The sequence below is a fragment of the Nyctibius grandis genome, chromosome 2 (genome assembly GCF_013368605.1).
Source record: "Nyctibius grandis isolate bNycGra1 chromosome 2, bNycGra1.pri, whole genome shotgun sequence".
NCBI lineage: Eukaryota > Metazoa > Chordata > Aves > Nyctibiiformes > Nyctibiidae > Nyctibius > Nyctibius grandis.
In genome coordinates, this window is record NC_090659.1 from 44,069,738 (window position 1) to 44,092,975 (window position 23,238).

The window sequence follows — 23,238 nt, forward strand, 5'->3', positions numbered from 1 at the left end:
ATTAATGAATATATTGAATAGTACTCGTCCCAGTACCGACCCTTGAGGGACTCCGCTAGACACAGGCCTCCAACTGGACTCAGTCCCATTGACCACCACTCTCTGGCTTCTTTCCTTCAGCCAGTTCACAATCCACCTCACTATCCGATCATCCAGACCACACTTCCTCAGTTTAGCTGCGAGGATGCTGTGGGAGACTGTGTCAAACACTTCACTGAAATCAAGAGAGACCACATCCACAGCTTTACCATCATCTATCCACCTGGTTATGTCCTCAAACATTCCTGTTAAGGGGTTTGAACTGACATCCCTTTAATGAGCACTTAAGTCAACGGGCTTCAGATTGATTTGAATTCACTGGCTAGCACTCATCTGAGTTTTATTCCTTAAAAGGCAGCTTTTGCCTTTAAAACAGAATACTATATATACACACAATATATATGTTTGTATATATATATATGTTTACATGCTTTATATAGATATACAGGCATATAAATGCTTTATATGTATATATGTGTATGTATATAACATAATAGCATAAAAAAATTTCATGGGATGTTAGAGAAGTAGGCTCAGGCCCTAAGGGTAGTTTGAAAGGCTGACTCTTATTTTCTGGATTAGTGCTGTAACACTTAGGCTATTGTGCAAAAAGTAATTTCTGTTGCCTGCCTTCCTCATCCCCACTCTTGCTAAGCTGCTGTAAGTTATTTTGGGGTCAACTGTTAAACCACTGTTTTTTTCTCCTCTTAGCCATCATGGGTAACCATAGTCATGCATTTTTAAACTAGCTTTCACAGCAGTGAATGTGTGAATGGAAAGATGTTGGGAAGGAACTTCAAGATTGACCTTTTGCCACAAATTGCAAGATAATTGTCTATGAAAGATCATTTCTTTAGAAAAATAAATCTTCAAATTTTCCTTTCCTTTTTTTTCTGATTGTTTTACGAACTCAGGAGCCTTCAGCTCTAATTCTTCAGTGGTTCTGGGTGGTTTAAACTAATTTTTGCAATTTCAGACCTGTTCCAGTGACAGCTGTATAGCTGCTGGTCTTTTGCATTGCTTATGCTTGTTTTGTCTGTCTTGTTTGACTGCTGAGATCTTTTATGGAGAAAGTTTCAGATTCCTCCTGAAAGAAATTGTAAGGATGGAAGAAGAATGGGGAATGAATTATGCACCATGCTTTATTCAGTGGCATAGTCTATTGTTTCCTCAGTGACCAGTTTTTATAATGCTGTTGTATTTTTATGTTTTGGTAGTTTGTCATAATGTATTATTTCTTCTGTCATAATGTATTATTTCTACTGCATCCAGTTGGCGTCCGGTCACTAGTGGTGCCCCCCAGGGCTCAGTACTGGGCCCAGTCCTGTTTAATATCTTTATTGATGATCTGGATGAGGGTATCGAGTGCACCCTCAGTAAATTTGCAGATGACACCAAACTGGGTGGGAGTGTCGATCTTCTGGAGGGTAGGAAGGCCCTACAGAGGGATCTGGACAGGTTAGATAGATGGGCCAAGACCAATGGCATGAAGTTCAACAAGGCCAAGTGCTGGGTCCTACACTTCAGCCACAACAACCCCATACAGCGCTACAGGCTGGGGGAAGAGTGTTTGGAAAGCGGCCCAGAGGAAAAAGGACCTGGGGGTATTGGTGGACAGCCGGCTGAACATGAGCCAGCAGTGTACCCAGGTGGCCAAGAAGGCCATCAGTATCCTGGCGTGTATCAGGAATAGTGTGGCCAGCAGGACTAGGGAAGTAATTGTCCCCCTGTACTCAGCACTGGTGAGGCCCCACTTCGAGTACTGTGTCCAGTTCTGGGCCCCTCACTTCAAGAAAGACATTGAGGTGCTGGAGCACATCCAGAGGAGGGCAACAAAGCTGGTAAAGGGCCTAGAGGGTATGTCCTATGAGGAATGGCTGATGGAACTGGGATTGTTTAGTCTGGAGAAAAGACGACTGAGGGGAGACGTTATCTCTCTCTACAACTACCTGAAAGGAGGTTGTAGCAGGGTGGGGGTCCGTCTCTTCTCCCAGGCAACTAGCAACACGACTAGAGGACATAGCCTCAAGCTGCACCATGGGAGGTTCAAGTTGGACATTAGGAAAAATTTCTTCACAGAAAGGGTTATTAGGCATTGGAATGGGCTACCCAGGGAGGTGGTGGAGTCACCATCCCTGGAGGTGTTTAAGAAAAGACTGGATGTGGCACTTAGTGCCATGGTCTAGTTTTCATGGTGGTGTCAGGGCAATGGTTGGACTCGATGATCCTAGAGGTCTCTTCCAACTTAGTTTATTCTGTGATTCTTATTTTCTTTGAGATGGAGCTGGAATTGATAAACTGTGGATAGTAATATCTTGAATGATTCTTTGGGTTGAGGGGATGTTCCTTGTTCCATTCTGTTTGCTGTTCAGAGGCCATTGGTTTCCCATTCTTTTATTCTTTCCTGTTTACCAAAACCAGCGGCAGGATCTTGTAAGTTTTGTGGGTAGTTATGTGGGTTTTATCTTGGCAGTGGTGTTTCCTAAACTCTGTAACAATCCATGTACCATTTGGAAATGTGGTGAATGTGCCACAGGATGTTCATATTCTCAGTTATATGGATATTTCAAGAATTGGTTCACTTGTGTAATCGAACAAGCTAAGGGTATGTACTGCCTGTGGGGAGAAGTGTGGTAGAGTGGCAGGCTTGATGACGGATCTCTTTAGAGCACAGAGCCTTACTGAGAGAACATCCGTTCCCTGGCTCTCATGCAGTGGTGCAGCATTTGTTATACTCCCTGAGTCTCACAAACTTAACACAACTGGTCAGTGAGCTGATCAGATGCGTCTTTTGTATGCTGGAGAGAGAGGGAAAGGAACTGTGAGTTCGTGGTTTTGCAAATGTTGAAGTAGGTGGACCTGAAGCTTGGGGAACCATTGACTGAGTTCTGCATGTGATATTCAAGACTTGACAAAGTTAGTCTTTCTGATGGGAAATCTGTCACTATTTTGTTTTTAGCATTACCTGTGTTTAGATCTTGTTTTCTTTAACACGGTTCAGTTGGTACAGTGGGAGAATAAACACACAAAGGCCTTTGTTACATTTAAATCCAGAAATGAGAGAAAACTTATATGTCATTACTATTACTGTTACCCAATGAGTAAAATAAACATCTAATACTCTCTGGAATGTTGATTGCCCCACCATTTCAACAATTGCGTAGATCGGTTGCAAGTTAACACTTTGTACTGTGCTAAATGCCACCAAATGAGTTGCAAAAAGCAAAGCAAAAATTTCCACTTCTATAATTATGTTCTGGTTTATAATTATATTTATCTCTTGTACCCCAAATTAACATTTCAGTAATTTGTATGGCTTCTTACACTGTTGCATAGCCTAAGGAGATTAAAGGAATATTGTGAAAGACTGCTCAGTAAGCAAAATCGTAGTCATCTGTGTGTTCGTTCAGTATTGGTGGTGACAAAATCTAATGAGATTTTCTCAGTCTTGGGCCAGAATCTTGGTAAAAATAACTAATTGTGTTTGAATTTGACTAAATTGAATACTGAAGATGATTCTCTTCTACATATGGACAGAAATCTGCCTCACAGGTATGGACACAAGAAACCTATTGCTTGAATTAAAATTCTTCCCTTTAACCATTTCTCTATCCCCCATCAAAATGAAAATCTTTCAGAGTTTAGGTGTCCAGGATCTGATTTTGACTTACTGGAATATATTGAATGTACACAATTAAAATTCTATTTAGACTCCTAGCAGAAGGATAAATCATAGGTTTATCTCATCTGGGAAGCCTGATGCAAAGACGGGATGGGTTATTCAAACGAAGAAGAATTCAGAACTAATGGTTAAGATGAGCTATGGCTAAGATGAGCTTTCATGCCTACTAAACTAATCTCCTTGATAAACTAGAGATTATTTTAGAATTACAATAAAATAATTTTAATAAATTCAGAAGGTGTATGACCTTCTGAAAAAATCAAGTTCCATATGCATTCATGAAGTCATAATCTACTGTCTTAAGATGCCTTCATGTGTAAATTAGTGGTTGACAAAGCCAAGGTTTAGATACTGCATTGATGCTTGCTGTACCCCTAACCTAGGTAGACCTGCACTTCTAATTCTGACTGCAGTGATTTGAGCAGATCATACATTCCAGTTATGCCCTGTGGTCTGATGCCAAGTGACCTGTAGGTTTTTCTGAATATGCGTCAGCATATTTTTGTGCCAGATCACAGACTGAGTAATCCAGTGCCTCTGTCATTCTTGTCACTTTATTTGTGTTTATTGTGACTGGCTTTTGCACACTGTAAACAGCACCAGTGGAGTTGACTGTGCTTTTTATATAGAAGAAGGTTTGCTATAAAAATGACTAGAAGATGATGTGTGGCTGGAGGATGAATATTACTCATTCCCGGTGAAATGTAGTGAGTGGATGGACAGTATGTTGTGCTGATGATGTCCATGTAAAAGTTATACCAAGGGACAAGAGCTAGAAAGATGAAGAGTATTGTGAAAAGCAGAAGATAATAAAGCTGAGGTTATACATTTACTGCAAATTACAGGAGCTAAGAACTCTTGCTTTTCCTTCCCACTGTTAGACCAGGCCATTTCCATGTGTATCCTGCTGTGCCCTCAGCTTGGATCCCTGATGGGAGCTAGCAGCTGGGGCTGGGTTCACTTTCTGGAATCTATGTGTTTATTACCACTTAGGATGCTGTAGGGCATCTGGCTGTTCATGCAGTAAGGTATGAGTCTTGCCCAGATTACTTTTTTTAATGTCAGCTGTGTGGATGTCTTGGACATACTAGGGTGTCTAAGATACCAGTAGGTGCCTGTAATTTAAGCACTTGAATTGAACTTCTAATTCCTCTTGCTTGTTTTATTTCATTGATGTGTTATATTCATATGTGTGCATTAGATTTAATTTCTTATTGTATTGCAGATTTATAGTAATTTGAAATTATGATTCGTTGCTATACGTAAACTCTGATCAATCAGTTGTGCTATGGTTTATTTCTTGTTAGAGTGGCGAAAAAGCTAGCCTACCTCATATTTGTTAAGCAGTTTTTTTGAGATTCCTTCATTTCAATGGGAATAAGAAATCTTGAAGTTGTATCATTATATAGTATTTATTTACTGCTGTCTAATTATAAGGGGGATATACAGATTTTCCTTTGTCTGCAATCAAAAGTAATGTATGTCCTTATCTGTTATACACGTATGTAGGATGTGCAGCTTTTTCAGCAGCGGTCGCCTCAGATTCCAACTGGAGATTTTGCAGTGTGTGTATGTGCTTGTGTGTGCGTATTTTTTTTCCCCGAGATTTCAGTTATTATTCATGTGCTGTAGTGAAACATGTCTATTCAAGCAAGTAAAATGTCCGCATCTATGCTTTTGTCATCCAATCATGAGAATTAAAATCATGTTGTTTCTCAAGAATTACAAATACGTAGAATCTTACAAGAGGTCATGAATCTTGAGATGATGATAATTTTCATTGCAATCAAATTGATGTCCAGGGTTCAAATGCTATGACTTCAGGCAGAGTGAAAGTAATATCTTTGAAAGAAAAGTTGGAGGTTTTGTAAGCCAATTCTTTTAATGGATAATTAATGAGGAGAGGGAAGGAAAGAAGTCTTTCTGGCATCCTGCTTGTTTAAGCATTGATGTTGCTTTAAACACTTGAGTAATATGTGAGATTAACATACATTTAAATTAAATGGAGGCAGTGGTCAGTTATGGTGTGTTGACCAGTTTTGGGTGTTGTTTGGTTGGTTGGTTTGTATTTTTTTTTTCCTCAGCACTGAGAAAACTAAGCTCTAACACAATACAAATAGGATAACAATTACCTATTTTAATAGATTTGACTCAGACTTGTTCATGAGTGCTCTTCAGTTGGCAAACTGCAACATTGCATAGCAGATCATTTTTAGATCTGGACATAATCTGGACATGATTCAGCATTTCTTTAAGAAGAAAAAGAAAATTTTGTTCACAAGTCTGGTATGTGTTATTTAATATGCAGAAGGCTATTAAATTGAGTATCTTTAGCTATACAGTTCAGACTTTCAAATAGATTAACATGTGTTTATCATAGAGACCTGTAGGAAAATTTTCATGTTCTACAATTATACGTTTTGTTTCCTTGTTTTGTTTTATTTCTGCTTAGTTTGCTATGTATTACTTAATAGGATGGGGGTTGATTTTCAATTTCAATTTTAAACTTAGGGTAACAATTTTATGCCCTTCACCTGGTGAGTCTGAGATATAGAAGAAAAATCAGTGTTTCAGAAAAAAAAGAAAAGAGAGAACGGTGAAATTTTAAACACCGCATTCCTAATTCACCTGCTCAGCTTGCAGAGAGTACCACTTGGCAGTATCAAGCAAACTGGGGGATTTTTTTGTTGTTGGGTTTTTTTTCCTTCCTGGTGTTAGCCACCTTAACGCTTTTCAAAGCCCAGTTGCTGGTTTTTCTTCTGTGGTACCTTTCCTGTGTGTTTTATGGGTCTCCAAGGTTACTCAACTTTTTTCCATAAGTGTCGTTGTTTAAGAAGCATTTGCAACGAGTAGTACAGGTGCTATTTTTTTTTCTTTCATTTTTAAGCTAAAAAGTTTTTGAGAACAATTTGCTGCCCTGTTACGGCAGTCCAGACAAGTACGTTGGGTCTTTAGCTGATCTTTTAGCTCAACATCCCTTCTGGTTACTGAAGGGGAACATGTAGAAGAGCACTTTGACAGGCAGTGGAGCATATCTTCTGCACTGCTGTGTGTTCACATGATGGTAGGTGCGATGATGGGAAATGGCACCTATGTTTCTTACTTGATTTCAGATAGATAGGAATTGTCTGCTGATCTCAGGAGAAGCAGATTACTATGGGTAAGGAGTAAGCATTTGTCAGACTGCAGGGAAGATTTTTGCATATATTGTAGTCATGGGCTCTGCTCTTCTTTCTTCAGTCTGTCTTCACATTATCCGTGTTAAAGCTTAAAGTTTAAATTGTGTTGCATGTTTCTTATATATTCAGAAAGTGTGGCAGTGTTCACATGAATAATTTCACTACTTTATTATCCCTATAAAAAATATTTTTACATGGCAAAGGACATGTTGATAAGTGAAGTCCCTAATTTCTCTAAATAAATCTCATAAGAGCAACTACTTTCTTTCCTTGCTTTTGCCTTTCATTCTTAAAGTGATAATAATAAACATACCTTTAGAGATACAGAAGGCAAAGACATGCATGAGAAGGAAATTAAAGCATGATTAACAGCAGTAGCTGGCATTTCAGAGGAGACTACTTAAAAAGATAAATAGAATGGTAGAAGAGCTGCTGTTCAATATCTTGGTGAAATGAAGCCAAGAGTTGAAAGGACTTTTCTTCCTCATTTTAGTGTTAAATTAAATGTTGTTGACCTTCTTTTTCAAAGATTTGTCTGGGGGGGAAAGACAGGAAGGATTGTTTGTATTTAAAAAAAAAATAGTTCGAGAACTAAAAACACCTTTAACATAGAAGCTAATAGTTTCACTGGCAAAATTCAGCTTAAAGCTTACTCTTGCCAGAAGCCCCCTGGAAATACAAGTGGGTGTGTACCGCTTGAGTAATCACATGTAAATATAGAGGTGCCAGCAGCACTATAATAATGACTGTAGTGTCTTTGAAGGCACCCTGAAGCTTTCATTCAAAGACACTCTTAAATAATTAAATCTTTTTTTTTCCAATTGACATGGAATATGCAATGACATCTCCCATGTACCAGATTTCCTTCCCTTCTTTTCTTTCTCATGCAAAGAATAAATGGAGTATTTTAATTAAGACACTGCTTGCTAACCTGTGTAGTAAAGGAAGGTGATGAAAGAGCAGGTCCAGATAGTTCATTGTTGTGACCCTCGGTAACCTTTTCTGAACACAGAGGTGACAGCTTGAAAAACCTAGGTGCCTTTGAGGTGATTTTATAAGCCTGGCTTCCCCTCTGCAAATAAAGGGAGGCAATTTTGTCCACTTTGATGTGCCTACTGGCTCCTGGCAGTTCACTCTATGACCGTTTATGTGGCCCTCCTTATAAGATTGGCTGCTCAGCTGGCTGTACATGGTTTTAATTTTTTTTTTTTTTTTTTTTTCTTGGCAGATACCGAGCATCTCTATACAGTCGTGTTCGAAGAGATCTGTGGGCGTTTTGGAAAGAGCTATACCTGGGATGTGAAATCGTTGGTCATGGGTAAAAAAGCCCTAGAAGGGGCACAGATTATTCGAGATGTTCTAGATCTTCCAATAACCAAAGAAGAGTTATTACAGGAAAGTGAAATGAAGCAGAAGAAGATATTCCCTACTGCTGAACTGATGCCAGGTATGTTTCTCTTCAGTATTTATAAACTATTTATGGAATTACTTAAATGCTAACCAAGTTTTTAATCTGCCTTCCATGAAACAGTTTCTCTTACAGATTCAGTTTCATCACTCTTGTTTTAGCAGGTTTTACACAAATCTACCTGTTATTTACCTGTTAAAGAGATATTTTACCTGTTAAAGGGTACTGAAAACTTTTTTTTATTGTTTACTTGGAGAACAGCTTTTTTTCCTATATGTTTTAAAAGAAGAAAAAAGACTAGATAAATGTGCATGAATTCTGTTTTGTAAACCAGGTGTTCTTTATAATTTTTGTTGGCAGTTGTGTAACTCAGCAAGTTAATTTTCTCTGGCTACGCGCATGGTCTGAGTTTGTTAAGCAGAAATACACTTTTAAATGCACAGGCAAATGTATGAGCCCATGGGTTCTTTCAGCTGGGACTCATCTCACCTAACCTGAACACTGAAACTTAATCATGGTGCCTGAGCCAGCTGTGTGTCAATGGAGAGGGAAGGTTTCTCAGGTTATCCTAAGACAGGTAAGTTTCATCACCTTCTGAAGATACATGTCTTTTACCAGTGATTGTGCAGGAAGCTCAAATGAGTAGCTTAAACCAGGTACTTCAAGATAAGCAAGAGGATGAATCTTATCTGTGGTGTGCACTACTTCTATATTCCATTACATCTACATCTGAAATGCTTAGAGAAAAATTCTCAGCTGTGCAAGATACACAATACCTAAAGCTAGGATTGCTGTTAACTTTTTGAACAATATTAAACTTCCGGAGCAAATATCAATAATTTATGAAGGAAAAAAAAAAAGAAGGGAGGAAAGGGGGAGGAATAAAAAGAAGTATTAAAGTAAAATAACTACATGTCATTATAAGAAGTCTAACTGTTATAATTTTTTCTCTTTAAATGTGTGCTTGTTTGTTCTGACAGTCTCTACAGTGCATTAATGATGTTTTAATTTTTAGATTATTTTTTATACCTAGTTTCATAATGCATTAAGAGGATGAAAGTTAAAAATACATAATATGTTAGGAATAAATAACAAGCAGAAAAAAAAAAAGGTATAATTTTTTAGGCAGCTTAAAAACTTGAGTATTTTGTGCAGCCAACTTAACTACATCTCTGGTGTCTTTTATATGCAAGATTTTTCAAATTGCCTCTTTCTCATTTATAGATCCACCTAAAACTGTAAGCCTAGTTAAACTCTCCAGGAAAACAAGAAAGATGGAGGGATGTGTTTTTCATTTTTCATGTCAAACTTCTGGGACTAACTTTGCAGCTATATCTTTTGCAAGACAAACAAAAAAACCTTACTCTGGGCTTAGAAAATGCCAGATGGACAGACTTACGGATATGTCAGGAGGCGCAGAGAAGAGTCGCTATAATGTAATGGCACAGTTAATGGATGCCATAAAGTGGATATTTTGTGCTTGCTGAGGATTGTGATAATGTGGCTGAGCTGGCTTGAACAGAGTTGCAGAGAGGTGATGGAACGGATTAGCTGAAGGAAACATGAAGTTTTGCACTGTTTCTGCCTTCAAAAAGTGAATTCTGGGCTTGCTGAAGCTGGGCTATTATAGATGAAATAAGCAAAAAAGACAAGCAAATATTGGGACAAGCAAATAGACATTTTTGTTATCGTTCAACTGATTAGCTTTCCAGTTCAGCTAAATACATGTGATAACTTTCTTCAGGCTATTTTCTAAAGCAGAATTAATGTGAACTTAAATACTTTATGCTCGCTGGGCATTATGGGGAACAAAGGCAGCTTTGGTCACTGAAGTAATGGGTTCTGAACTTGGTAGCAGCAAATGAGATACAAGCTGGATTACTATGAATTTTGAGAAAACCAGGTTGATGTCAGCTAATAATCTAGAAAGAAGTGGCTCCAGCTACTTACTATTTCTTACTCTGTTTCTTTAAGGACCAACCTGTTCTTCAATCTGGTAACCAGATTTTTTTAATCTGATACTTTTCTTCTGTCGTTTTGTATCTTTTGGAAATATTTATTAATGTAATGCTTGTGGATTTATTCTGTAGCCTCTTGATGTTCTTTAATTAAGAATGGACTTCATACAGGTGTTGTCTAAGATGTAAGACTGTGGTGACATTTTGAGTTTACAATGTTCTCTGACTAAACTGATCTTTCAGATAGTTACAGGTAAATACAGGACAGTGAAAGTTAATTATCATATTTATTAATGGCGTAAGGTGACTCTGATGTGCTGAGTCTCTGGCCATCTTTTCACAGTTAATAGGCAGGTGAGGTTCTATTTTTCAATCAATTTCTGCAGTTTTTCCAAAAAATAAGATTCAGATTTGGTTTGGTGGAGAGCGGTGCTGAATGATGACCACTGATGTTTGAAGAAGTGACTTAAGCAAAGCAGCCCTTGTTTCTGGACGTAGAATGAGCTATACACGTGTTTTTCCCACCAATGATAACTCTGTTAATTCCCAAATCAAGTAATTGACAAGTATGTCAGTGATAGTTAAGGATAGTGTGGAAGTTGTATGAATTGGCAAAGCAGTTTTTTGCCTGACAGGCTATATCACAGCCATGCCAGTTAATGTACAATTCTGAGATGTTAGTGGTTAAAGATGGAATTTTGACTATTTCAGTATGGCTGAACTGACTGACAAGCTTCAATACATCAGGCTGTGGTCAAAATACAGATTTCATTTCTGAAGAGGATATATCCATTTCTAATATGGAATTTGCTGGTAACTATTTGAGAGTTTTTCACAGATTTATTACTAGTTCTGAAAGAATCTTAAGGAAGGCCAGTTTTGATTCAGTGGAGAACAGAATTAATCCAAGACAAAGCTGACAAAATGACAGGGCTGCCTGCCACTTGTGCTGCTTTTCTAAATATTTGTCAGAGTACAGACATTGTTATCTGCAAGAGTAACATAGTAGGCTTTCTGTTTCTGCAAATGCAGTACTGTGTTGCAGGCAAGTAGATCGTCAGAAGAATGAGTGACAAGTGGAGAAGAAGAAAACCATGCATATGTACGTTTACCTATACATGTATAGATGTGCTTTTGCTTAACATAAACCCAGAATATACACAGAGCCAGAAAAACCTAACTCCAAGTTGCACAGCTGCCAACAGTTACTATAATCATGTGAGGGTTATGAAATTAATGCCATTCTTTCATAGCAGTCCCTGTTTTTTGGCGCATCATTGTCAAAAAGCACGGATCCTTAAGCATTGCGTGGTTGTGTATACCTTTCAGACGTTTTCCATTCCTGCGTTGTTTTCATGATAATTGGGATATCTTTGTTGCAGCTCCTGTTCAGCCAGTGCAGAACGTGATGTGCAAGCTATATTCCAGTTCAAATACAGCTCACTGTCTCTTGCAGACATGAAGAGGTAATTTTGTAGCTCAGTTTTAGTACCAAATGAAGCCAGTCAGAAATCAAAAAAAGACAAGAAAGAAAAACAGTTCAAGTTCCAATGGCAACTCACTCTAAAGTCATATATATTTTTTTCTTGAACAATTCCGTTCAACCAGTGGTCTAGTTTGCTTACCTATTGTTTCCTTGATTTATGTTATGCCCTTAACAATTAAACAGACTTCCTACCATGTTAAGTTTTCTTTTCCTTGCTATTATTGTTTTAATGGTAGGAAACTCTAGTGAGTCCATGCTGGGCTCAGTGAGCCTGTAACCCCTAGAGATCACTCAATTAGCTGCAAACTCAGGATGATGCTGTCTGGCTGATTTCAAACATTTGGCCTTTGCATAAAGGATTGCAAACCAAAAATGCTTTTATCAGGAAGTCAGAAACAGAGCTGACAGAGGTTCTGAACTGTGTAAAATTTAGTACTTATATTTTTTCCATGGCCATGCATGTGTCAGTGTCTCCAGACTAAAATGAGATTATGTATTTGGTGAACAGGGAGTCTCTGCCACCAGGAGGATCCAAAAGCATCTCTGGTACTTTTTTAGAGAGCAATAAGATGAGAAGATAGAATTCTTTATTAATAGCCAATTACCTTCCAAAGTGGGGAGCAGGTTTTTAGTTTCCACCTCCACTTTTGTAGCTTAGTGAAAGGATAACATACCACTGCAGATAGCATTTTTAAAAACAATTTCTCAGAACAAAAAAAGAGGTGGATCTGAGAGTTATGTTTCCATAGTCTCAAGAGATAGAGAGAATGGAACAGAATGGAATAGAATAGAATAATTTTCAGTTGGAAGGGACCTACAACGATCATCTAGTCCACCTGCCTGACCAATTTAGGGCTGACCAAGTTAAAGCATTCATGGCAATTACACCAAGTGATGGATAGCCCCACCTCTGTCACACTGTCACCTTCACAGCAGCAATGCTGAATTTACTTGATGATTGAGAGCAAGTGTAGAAAATGAATAGCACTGTGCTGATGGGCTTGCAACTGTTGTAGCACACCAGACTACACAAAAGATATTTTTTAGTCAGTTTGTGACTTAAGTGAACAGACAGCTGCTTCTTTTTCTAAGTGAGATTTTTTTTTTTTTGCTTAGTTGGGTGCTTTTAGTGTTCAGAGGCTGCTGAGGTTTTTACCACATAGAATTGCTTTTATGAACTTAAAGGATTATCATTGAATTGGCTAGAAATCCAATCAGCTTGACAAAGCTCTGAGTAGTAATGTTAGCTTTTGTTTGATTAAAGAGAGTGATGAAATCTTGAAGAGCTTTAGTTTGGTGTGATATCATGTTCAATGTAGGAACTATAAATGATTTTGAAAAAGAGGAGCAGTCTTTTCATACAGAGGCTATATTTATCCTTAAGATTTCCACTTGTGCACAACTGGACATAAATCATCAAGACATGCATAATGCATGTACACAGTTAATTTAAACAATGAATGGAGCACTTTGGTTTCCTTTAGTCTTTTTCTCGGCAGTAAATCTTTTAGTCCAAATACACACTGAACACGCTCGGACAGCTTGTTTTGTGCTTGTTTTGTGTAATGTTACAGCAAAATGAAGTGGACTTGAATATGGGTGTCTAAAGAGCCTTTAGTTTGGTGTCCCAGGGGTCAGGTGTCCTCTGTTCTCATGCTGTTAGTGTGAGTAGGAAGCTAACTGTATCTATGAAGTCGTGAATGAAGAGCAATGCCGTGATAGATGTATATGAAGATCTTAGAGGGAGTGCTGAAAGTCTGGAAAAAGAGCATGAAGTTTTATTTGGGCTCATAATTTGTGTCCAAGCTATGTAAAGAAAGAGCATGGTGACCAGTAAAGTTCTTCCAACAAAAATTTCAGTGCACAGGGCAAAAGTCTGTTGATCAAGACAATGTTCTCTAAAAAAGTCTGTAGCCATATTGTTTCTTCTGCAGAATACGCTGCATCTCAACTACAGGACTTGTCAAGTATAGTTATATTAGCACGGGCTACATTATGTAGACGAGGTCCAAAAGTGTAGCAGAGAAAAAGAAACAAAACCTGTGCATACGCTGGTGAAGGAAAAGTGAAACAGGATAGAAGAGGTAGTAGATTAACAGACTATTTAAACATGATGCAAAAAGAAAAACAAAAATGAATATTTTTTGGACAAGAGTAGGTAGCTCAGATTAAAGAAATAAATAAATCAATCACACACCCCTGTCCCGCCCCAAGAGCACTCAAGTGTATTGATACAACAAAGGGAAAGATTTGGTTGCCCATGAAATACAGGGGTTTTTCTCCATTAAAAATAACTTTGTGGCATGTTTCAGTCCCTGACCCCATTTTTCAAAGCCGCAAGTTTCTTATCAAAAGTTTAGGGAGAGAATCATTCCTTTGGCTTATAATTAGAGTTGAGAATAAAAGAAATGTGACTAATAGTACTTATGATTAAATCGTCAAATGAGAGTTGTCTGTATAGCTTATTGAAGTAGGGAGAATAAATATCTTTTCAACAATTAAAATTAGCTGGAGACCAAATTACATATTGTGATTAAAAAATACAGACAAAAAAATAAGAGTAGCATAGGAATTTAACTGAATAAATAAACAAATAACCAGTAACTAACTGGGGAGGGGGATAAGACAACTTAATAAGTAAAATGTCCTAAATAACTCACTATTTCTAACGTATTTCTGTAGTCCCCAAAACTAAGGATACACAGCAATTGTAGATAGCGGTAATGTTACTATTATCATAATGGTTTAAGGCCTATGTGAGAAAAGTTTTTAAATGGGAAGTAATATCTTTCATTAAACTAACTGATCTGTAGAGAAGCTTTTGGGCATAGATAGTCATCTTCATATCAGTTTTAAAATACTCTGTGCTGGCAGCACACAAGCCAGCTGTATTCCTGAAGCTGTAAGACTGTAGGACTTTGTCCATGCTTGTAAGACCATCAAACAGTGGATTTTCAGGTTAAGGTACTGGCAGAGCTTAGTGTGTGATTGTCTGCCTGATGGTGTAGTTATGCCTTCAAATCAATCGACTGCAAGCAGAAATATGAACACCAGAAATCATTCAACAGGTGAACAGAGGAAACTGAAATTGTAGTTCAGTGCTGAAGTGACATGAATAATCATCTTCCCTATCTCATATGTTTGCCCAGTTTATGATGGAGATCACTTTCTTTTCTGTCTTGAAAAGCGTTCTTACAGTCTACTATAACATGTTGATAGGAACTTCACTTCAGGAAAAGAGAAAAAAAAATGTTTTGTAACACAAAAGTTTGGTTGGAGACTTACATTAGAAAAAAAATAAGAGAGTTTTATATTATCTCCTGATTTGTCTGGAGGCATTTCACAAGAAATAGGTCTGAATCTGGAGTTCCAGAAGTGATATAAGTTAAGAACAGTGTTCTGTTTGGTGGTAGACAAACACAAGAAAAGGGATGGTACGAAAATTTGAAAGTATATCAAATAAAATGCAGCAAAAGTTTATGTGTTGTTTACCATTCTGAAGTATTCTATATGACACAGAGCTCATGTTTGTATAAAGCTAAAAAGAAAATAAAAAGTCCCTTTGTTTTCCATCAATTTGAACTAGCTCTCAGGAGTTAAGTCTTGTTAATTTGCACTTCATAATGAATAATGCCATTTGCTTATACAATGTGATAACTGAAAAAAAAATAATGTAGAAAAAAATGTTGCAATAGCATATAAATAATTAGATACAGACTATCATTAGGTCATTTTAGCACAGCATTATTTGGTTTCCTGAACTCTTGCTGTACATGTTTGTATTAGTTAGTGAAAAGGAAAATGCGACGGTTAGCCCAAGGGTTTTGTTGTTCGGTATAGATCTTATTTTTGGTTTGTCAGTTGGTCCAATGTATTAATCACTGTGGTTTCAGCTGAATCTAAAGAGAACAAACACCACATTGGGAGTCTAATGGAGGAATAATACTTTCTTTATAAAAAATAAAAATTATATATATATAAAAAACATAAGTTTTTCTGCAACTTTCAGAAGAAAAGTGCTGATCTCTTACTTTAAAATACGTCTGTTGTCTCAGAAGAAATAACTCCTTTCTGTTGGTTTAGTTCATTTTCTTTTTCTTTTAACATCTTTTCCCAAAGTTAACTTCATTGGTGTTTGTCAATCGGGTTTTAAAGATGCTGACATTTAAAGTTGATTCTTCTTTTTAGCTTCTGTAACTAAACTCAGCTAACAATTCTTTTCACCTGTTTTTCTTTCCAATAGTCACTGGTGTTTAACTATTACATTTAGAATATAGTAAGCTTCTGTGTCTGTTCTAAAACTTAAAGAGAGAGAGGAAAGAAACAATATTTACCTTTTTGATTATCTGAAATGAAAGAGTACATTTGGAAATAAAGCATAGCAATGTGGGGTGTTTATTCCCGATTTTTTATGATTACTTCAGAATTCATGTTGTACTGCCTAAGATTGTTATTGCATGTATACCACTTAAGGAATGTATCCTTATGCTGGAAAAGCAGAGAACTTTATTTCTTTTGACTTTTATTTTTTATTTTTAATCAAAGATTCTAAAAGAAAAAAAAAAGAATAAAGAAAAGGAAATAAGAAAGAACTTACTTCATATGGCTAATCTTTTAGTAGGAGGGGTGGAGGATGGTCCCAGGAAGCCTAGCAGATAGGTGTTACTGTGATGGGTGGGTCTCGATCCCTTAAGTGGTAGCTACAAGTAAGTTAGAAGTTAGCAAGTTTCACCATACTTCTTCATAGCCATTGTTTTTTTCATGTAACTGAAGTCTTCATTTGAGTGAAAAATATGTGTAGCTATAGGGAATGTAATGACAAAGTATATGCCAGAGGAAGTTTCTTACAGATCTTTAAAGCAATTCTCCACTTCCCCTCTGTTGTTGTTTTCTGTTAAAAAAAAAAAAAAAACACACAAGAAAAATACTAAGAATGATATTATCTTCCTAATGAAGAATTATATGCTGAATTAGTACGATAATTGTGTCAGTAATTTGATGTGGTGGCAGTGTCTAGAGCTATACTGGTAGTAATTGATGCAAACGAAAATGGATTTTGTTGATTTATAGCTTTTACAAAGAAATAACAAACCTGGAATGAAAATATTTTTCAACTCTACTATCCTGAGCTTGTTAAGTTACGCTAGCTATTCTTCCATATGCAATTTAATTTTTTTCCACTCAGCTGATTTTCCCCTTGTATTTTTTTTTTTCTAATCTGTCTTGCTATGTTTACACATATGCAAATAGTCATTTCTAAATGGCATATTTTTATTAAAGTGCATTTTCTGAATAATGTAAATCTTTTCTCTCTGGAGCTATTAGGGACAGCTGCATTCTAGCTCCCTTGAAATGAGGAAAGCCAAAAAACACACATACACACACATTTGCACACCAAAATCATGTCATGTGCTGAAGGAATAAAAGAGAGAACCCCAAAGAAATAACCTTTCTGCAACAGTGCTTTTCTGTGGCTCGCTACGTCCAATAATAGAAAAGTAGAATAAATATACCCTGTGACAGATGAACTGAAGCTGTGATGCAGTGGGACTGAAGAAAATTAGCTATTTGAAAAGAACACAATTTTAGAGAAAACTAACTATATCATAGCAAGGGCATAGGAGATAGGAAGAGTCTTCTTAGTTGTCTCATTTTTAGACTTCTTTATATTACTACACACATGATATGCTAGCCTTGCTAAATGTTGCAAATTATTTTGAATAAATTCCTTTGAATGAATGCATTTTTGTTTAAAAAAGAGACATTTAGGCTACCGCTTTGCATTAAGAGATCTTAGTACTTGCATTAATTTAATATGGACTTACTTCACATGTTTCAGAATGAAGACATAATCTGTACCTGGAATAAAAAGTTAACTTGTATTTAGCATCATATTTTAATGCTACAGAGTAGCATCATTTGGGAAAAAATGCACTTGCTTATTATTAGTATAACCATTTAAGGTGGCATAGGAAGGCTTTTAAATGGGTGATGCATTAACATTAGAGGAGGAATAACACTGTTGTCATTTCTGTTCAGCTGAAATCTAACATCACAGAAGTGCATGTATTTATAGTTTAAAGGCTGTCTTCAAATACAAGCATGGAGCTGGAAATGTCAGTTATTAATTGGTTGATTAGATTCTGGAGAATAGAGAAGAAATCTGCAGGACACATCTACAGGTCATATTTCCAGATTAATGAGCTAGTTATTGCACCTATTTCCTAATCTACACACTTTTTTATCAGTAGTTGTTATAAATTTTCAAAGTTGGGCATATGGGTATACTGGGGAAAAAAGCATTGGAGATAAGGTTGTTGTTTATAGAATTGTCAAAATGGAGCAGAAAGGCTGGATCACATGGGAAATGCAAATCAGAGATACCAGGGTGGCAAAGGAAAGAACTAAATGGACTTGAGGAGTAGGCAGGTTTTGAGGGAGCAGGGACCAGTATGACAGTGAATCAAGAGGAAGGGAATAAGATCACTTTAGTATAGCCAGGCATGAAAAGTAGGATAAGAATTCATGCAGTTGGAAGATGAAAACAAAGAATTGTTCTCAAATTGGTTCAAAGAGCCAAAAGTCAACTTGAGGCTTATCTATCTGAAACTAACATCCTTCATCCAGCGCAGTTTGGATTCATGCCAAGAAGCAGAACTGGAATGATTTTACAGATACGGAGAGATTTTCTCTCGTGAATTGGTAAAGACTGGACATCCACTCTCGTTCTCCATTAGACACTGCTAATTGTTTTGTCTGGGAGAGGTTTCCAACATTTAGAATGCTGCAGCAAAGGAGCATTGAAACCTCTGCATAGGAAACTCAAAACTTGCACCGAATAATAAAGTATGTTTCCCTCTTACACAGACTGCTGTGTTTTCACTGTTCACTGCATTAATCTTCCCTAGAAGACTGGATCGGATTGAAGTTTCTACCCATTAGGCTTGAGGTGTTCATTACTCTGGGTTCACAGCATCAACAGATAAAGCTCTGGTATTAACAACTGTGACTGACAGCTCCTCTCCTCTGCGCAGTGTTACTTGCTTTAGTAATTGCAGAAGAGAGAAACTGAGTTCTCTTAGGGGCTGGTTTAAGCCAGTTGGATACCTGCTTCAGAAATTAAAACTATACAATTCAGTGAGAAGAGTATATTTCTTTGACTTTGATTTTTTTACCTTTTTTTTCAGCAGCATAACTGTGTATAAAAGATAATGTTCCCCTGCATGCTTTTCTCTCACTTACAGAGAGTTTGAAATAATGAACATACATAATGTTGGGGGCATCGCTTAATGAGCTTCTAGTGGGTGTACATATGCAACGATGTTGAACCCATTTTTGGCATATTTTGAGAAAAGCATCATTTGGTGACAGAACAAGTATATACCTTGAGGAATGTTCCATGATTTTTGTGTGGAGAAGGAAGGTTTCAGATATAGCACGAATTTTCTTTTACACTAACTGATTGAAATAGGTTGTTTATATTCAGTAAGACAACATTGTTGAAATACTGCCAAATATATTGTAAATAGGTATAAATATTAATACATTTACCTACATGTATGCATATATATATAAAAAATGTATATATTTGTCTTGCAGGGGTTGATAAGCTGATCCGTCATTTACACAAACACAACATACCCATAGCTGTTGCCACCAGCTCAGCTGAAGTGACATTTCAGATGAAAACAGCCAGACACAAAGACTTCTTTGGTCTTTTTCATCATATTGTGTTGGGAGATGACCCCGAGGTGAAGTGCGGCAAGCCACAGCCTGATGCATTTCTAGTTTGTGCAAAGAGATTTCACCCTCCTGCACCTGCAGAGAAGGTAAGAAGGGGAGGGAACAAATTAACTGAAAAGTTAGGAATATTCTGGTTGGGCTATATTTGGATTATTTTTTTTTAACATGGTAAATACTTAGATTAACATTTAATATAAACAGTATAAAGATCAGCAACCTCTGTTTTCAAAGATGTTTATGCTGTTGAAGCAAGAGGTTGTTGGAAACCATCATTTCTTCCCACTATGTATAATGTTTGTATTGCAGATTGCTCTGATTTACTACATGGTAGTGTGCAGTAATAGGAAAGTGTAATGATTTTTCACTCTATGCATAAATCTGCAAGCTTAACTTCACTACTCAAAGTTTGGAAACAGTTATTTAAACTTAGATCAGTTTATTTTTCATACATTCATGCTGATTTACCTCTTAAGTGTCTAAACATTAAAGATACTTCTTTGTAAAGAGGGCATATATTTTTCCTAAGCCATTTCTTTCCTCTTGCATTCTAAATCTCTGAGATCATAATTCTTGTTTTTTTGATTTAAAACAGATCAGTTTGAGCAATCTTTCTCAAATAGAAGAGGTGGTTAGTTTCTCTTGTATATACAACTTTCCAAACTTGATTCTGAAATAGAAATCTGCAGGGAGAATATTTGAAAGATAAATTGAGACTTAGTTAAAATAATGTCTTCACTTTCATTTTAAATGAAATAGTGTTTCTCCTTAAAATATTTTTCTCACTTCTTGTCTACCCTGACTGGAATGTAAGTTCTGAAGTTTTGGAGTTTTATTACTGCAGAAAAATGCATTACATACTAATTTCTAAGGAACAACTTTAGGTGGATTAGACTGTGATTACTCTTTTCTCAGTAGGATTACTGAGGAAAAAATGGTGACACAAACACATATGGAATGATTAGCTAATATTCTTCAGCCTTTCATACTTCAGGTTCTCACTCAGAGTCTAAATGGTATTTGCGTTGCTTGGGAATACAAAGGGCAATAGGTTTAATGCAATGCGGCATACTATGAACAGTGTTAAATAAACTGGTTTCAGTTTTTGTTGGGTTTTTTTTTGCTGTTACAAGTTCTCTTGACATTCTGTGTATGTGCATCAACTTCATTTGGAAACTTAGATGTTCAGAAAAGGTAACATCAAATGTACACGATCATATTCATGCAGATGGAGGTTGTATGGACATGTTAGGTACTTGTGTAAGTAGGCCTTGTATGTATGGTACATTCCATATGTTGAACAATCTGAGCAGCAAGGCTGTAAATCTCACCTTAGAGTCAAGTAGTTACAAATTTTGAACATGTTAATTGAGAGCAAATATTGGAAAGCAGCCCAAGGTTTTGGTGGGAGTAAGAGAAGAGTTGAATACAAGCTTAAATCACAGCTTGGTGTTACTTTCATATAAAATTGTTCTTTCTTACTTAACTATATGTCTAGGGAACAAAAAATCAGGGTATGTTCGTGTAATGTTACATGGTGTGTTTTTTGTGAAACAGGATGCGTGCTTTTCAGTTGGATGGAGGCATGGCTGTAAGCTGTTCTGTAATTCTGAAAGTAAAAGAGCAGAAAGTATTGAGAATTTATATAAAGCTGAGTCGGAACTGGTATTGTATCTGAAGGAGAGGCAAGGAAATTGAATGTCAGCTGTGTTAATGACAAATTAAACTATTATTTCATGTGAGGAGCCTAATAGTAATATCCAGAGGTACAGCTTTCCCAAAACTCTTGGTTTATTTGGCTCTGTTTCAGAAAAGTCACAAAGTGGTAATAATTAAAAAGGACAAAAACATTAAAAAAAAGAAACCAAAACCGAACACCAGCGAAAAACACTGTGTTGTAGATATTTTTATTTATTCAGCAGCAAGTAGCCTTAGCTGTGTTAACAACGAAAAAATATTTGAAGATAATAGTAGCATCTGTATTACACTTAATTTTAAACTTCAAAGGTACATTTGTTAGACAAACAAAATTTTCAGAGCATTCATGGTGGTTTTGTATAGCTATTTTTTTTAACCTTTCTTTGAAGAACATAGATGTTTGAACTCATGCTTTTCCTTTATAATGAAGTTTAATAGCATTCAGAGTTCCCTTGGTGCAGATAATTCAGCTGAACTTTTTTTTGTTCCATCTACAAAAGTCACAGGTGTCGAAGTGTGGGAGTTTAGCACAAACATAGAACTCCCAAGAAGAAGAAAATCAAAATAGTACATGCAAAACTATCTGAAGCATTCATGACCGGTTACAGTGTAGTGATGGCATCTGCACTGTTTAGTCCCAAGCAGTGAACTATTAGGGCTACAGGTTTGGATTTCATGCTAAAAATCAGTAACATGCAAGTTTGCAGCAAAATATCAGGAGGTATAGGTAATATCTGCATAAGCAAGTAGTTGGGCTCAAGGGAAACAGATCATTAGAGCAATGTGTTTGATGCTTAGGCCCATACATCTATGCTATATGTGATTTGAATATTTTCTGTTGGATTAGATTTACTCTGATCCCTGGCTGAAAGCTGTATAAGGTTCTTTGGAGCTTTATGTCCGCTTAAGCATTGGAGATTACTTGATATGCAGAGGATTTCCACTTTAGCTTCCTGCTAAAGCAACCTAGTACACACCAAAACTACTTAGTGAAACAAACCATTAGGTAGCAAATGAGGACTCTCAGGGTAGCTTCAAAACTTCACTGCTGCTCCAAGTGAAAAATACAATGTAGCCGTAGAAAGCCAAATCCAGAATTCAGCTGTAGTGGCATACCAGCCTGTGACTGTTGCTATGCAGGCTTACTTTTCCAAGTAGGCAGTTCTAAAATGATATAAAAATGGATATGATGTCTGCTTTACTGTCAATGAAGGATGTCGTAATTGTCCATACAGGAATTTCTTAAATATTGACCTTTTGGTTTGCAGTCTTTGGTTAACTAGGACCTTAATAAGGATAATGGTGAAACCACAGCACAGGATTTTCAAACAAGATACACCCTGCAAATTCAGACAAAGTCTTACGCTCTTGTGATGGCTGAAGTTTCATATGAACTTCCAACACTAGTAACAATGCACTGTCGTATGAATAATTAATTAAATCAGTCAGGTAATCAAAATGTGATCTGCAGATTAAATACTAGAAATTTTCTCTTTTACTAAAATTCTTTTTTTTTTTTTTTTTTAAATATATGCCAAATTCTGCTCTCAAATACACAGATGCATCTCTCATGAAAACCAGCTGGAGCTGTACATATGTAGAAACAATGTGTGCTTGAATATTGTAGAAATTCCAGGGCACAATGTTCAAAACACTGTGTTCTTGTCCATACATTTTATGTAGAAAACTGAAAAAAACTTTTCTAAGTATTATTTTTGTTTGTTGTTTTTACTATTTTCCTACCCTTTTATGATTGTAATTTGAAAAATAAGTTGTTTCACGTTTTTCTAGAATTAGTTACTTAGTTTCAAATTAGTTACTATGTCTCAAATTTTTACAGTGGGAATCCCTTCTAAGGGACCCTTTAAAATGTCCTGCAGAGGCAAAATCAGAGTTTCATTGATGACACCACTGCGAAATTTGGTAAATTCAGCTATATATGCCAAGGGATGTCAAAGACAACAAGAAGAGCTCCTATAAGTACATAGGAGTCAAAAGGAATACTAGGTAAAATGTAGGCCCATTGCTGAATGAGATGGGGGACTTCG

The 23,238-nt window shown here is 36.6% G+C and overlaps 1 protein-coding gene across 2 annotated transcripts in view; it reads left to right on the forward strand.

The window, feature by feature from the left end:
* The window catches only part of PUDP (pseudouridine 5'-phosphatase), an 88,806-nt gene that overhangs the window by 22,961 nt on the left and 42,607 nt on the right, over nucleotides 1-23,238 (forward strand). For both annotated transcript variants that reach the window (XM_068419657.1, XM_068419666.1), the window contains exons 2-3: nucleotides 8,129-8,347; nucleotides 19,352-19,581. In XM_068419657.1, coding sequence (XP_068275758.1) covers nucleotides 8,129-8,347; nucleotides 19,352-19,581 — 449 coding nt within the window. The remainder of the gene's footprint in view (nucleotides 1-8,128; nucleotides 8,348-19,351; nucleotides 19,582-23,238) is intronic.